Below are 1,164 nucleotides of genomic sequence, written 5' to 3' on the forward strand. Positions count from 1 at the left end.
ATTATCTATCTTCTCTTCCAATTTCTTTCTCCGTCACCCAATCTTACACTGCGCAGGTGCGAGATCAGGAGGCGTAGCTGCAGTGAGGGGGGGGGGGGGGGGAGCCGATCTCACTGCCCATGCGTGAGATTGGCATCTCTTTTTCGTATGAGGAAAATCTTGGGCACGCGCAGAAAGAGCAACCAGAGTCTCCTGGGATTCTCTGGAATGGTCTTCCTCGTCCTGTTTAGCTTGCTCCTACTTTCTGCACATTTAAAAGATCCCCCAAAACCCAACGCTTCAACCTCACCTACCCGTCGTCTTCAGTCCCCTAAAACCCTCACTACTCACCCACTATTCCATATCCCTCCCTTTATTGTGTGAACACTTCCACCGAAGGGCCTTATCTTGTGTGTTTGAAATGTAAACAAACCCAGAGCTGGGGCTTTGTTTACAACCTCATATTGCTGAGCTGTATTACACAGGTGGCTGTAAAAGAGTTTAAAGTTCATTATAGTGAGAAAACACAGATTTGTGGTAACTATGGTGTGCTATATAAATTACTGGCAGGATCAACAGGTTATAACACTATGACTAGCTGATAGATCACCTTTACTAGGTCCTACAGTAACAATAGCACACTTACCGGCTCGCTAGAGGGAAGGAGCTCCGTTACGGTGGACCCCTGTGGCAGCTCCGCCTGATATACCCGCACATTCACCGGATCCCTCTTCCACACTCTCACTACAGCCGCCGCCATTTTTCCTTCCATGGGTTACTGACGCAGAAACGACGTCACTCTGCCACGTCACGTGACCTGAAATCGATCAGTTGGGGATCAGGTGACCGCGCGCCTCCGTCACTCAAGTATTGCGGAACTAGGCCAAGAGTCCACGTCACCGTAAGGGAATCCAGCAGTCGCCATCTTTCTTTAGGTAAGCTGGAATGCTAGTTTCACTTCTAAAATGTGAGAGAAATTTCTAGAACATTTCAACAGAAAACAAGACACTGGCAATTAGTTAATAAACAGGAGACCGTTTTTTTTTTAATTCTTTGAATACTAATTGTTACAAAGCGATGAATTTATTTATAAAGTGTTTTTTTGAGGTGATGAAATGATAAATTAACGGGGCGATTTATATTTCTATTCTTATCGTCATACGTTAGCCTGTGTTACTTTGCCCA

The 1,164-nt window shown here is 45.4% G+C and overlaps 1 protein-coding gene across 1 annotated transcript in view; it reads right to left on the reverse strand.

The window, feature by feature from the left end:
• SDE2 (SDE2 telomere maintenance homolog) overlaps positions 1-770 on the reverse strand; it is a gene marked incomplete in the record, with an annotated part of 10,446 nt that extends 9,676 nt beyond the window's left edge. The window contains 1 exon segment of the mRNA XM_072409935.1: positions 626-770. Within this exon segment, the coding sequence (XP_072266036.1) occupies positions 626-751 (126 nt within the window).
• Between the last annotated feature and the right edge of the window lie 394 nt (positions 771-1,164).

The sequence above is a fragment of the Pyxicephalus adspersus genome, chromosome 4, assembly GCF_032062135.1.
Source record: "Pyxicephalus adspersus chromosome 4, UCB_Pads_2.0, whole genome shotgun sequence".
Lineage (NCBI taxonomy): Eukaryota > Metazoa > Chordata > Amphibia > Anura > Pyxicephalidae > Pyxicephalus > Pyxicephalus adspersus.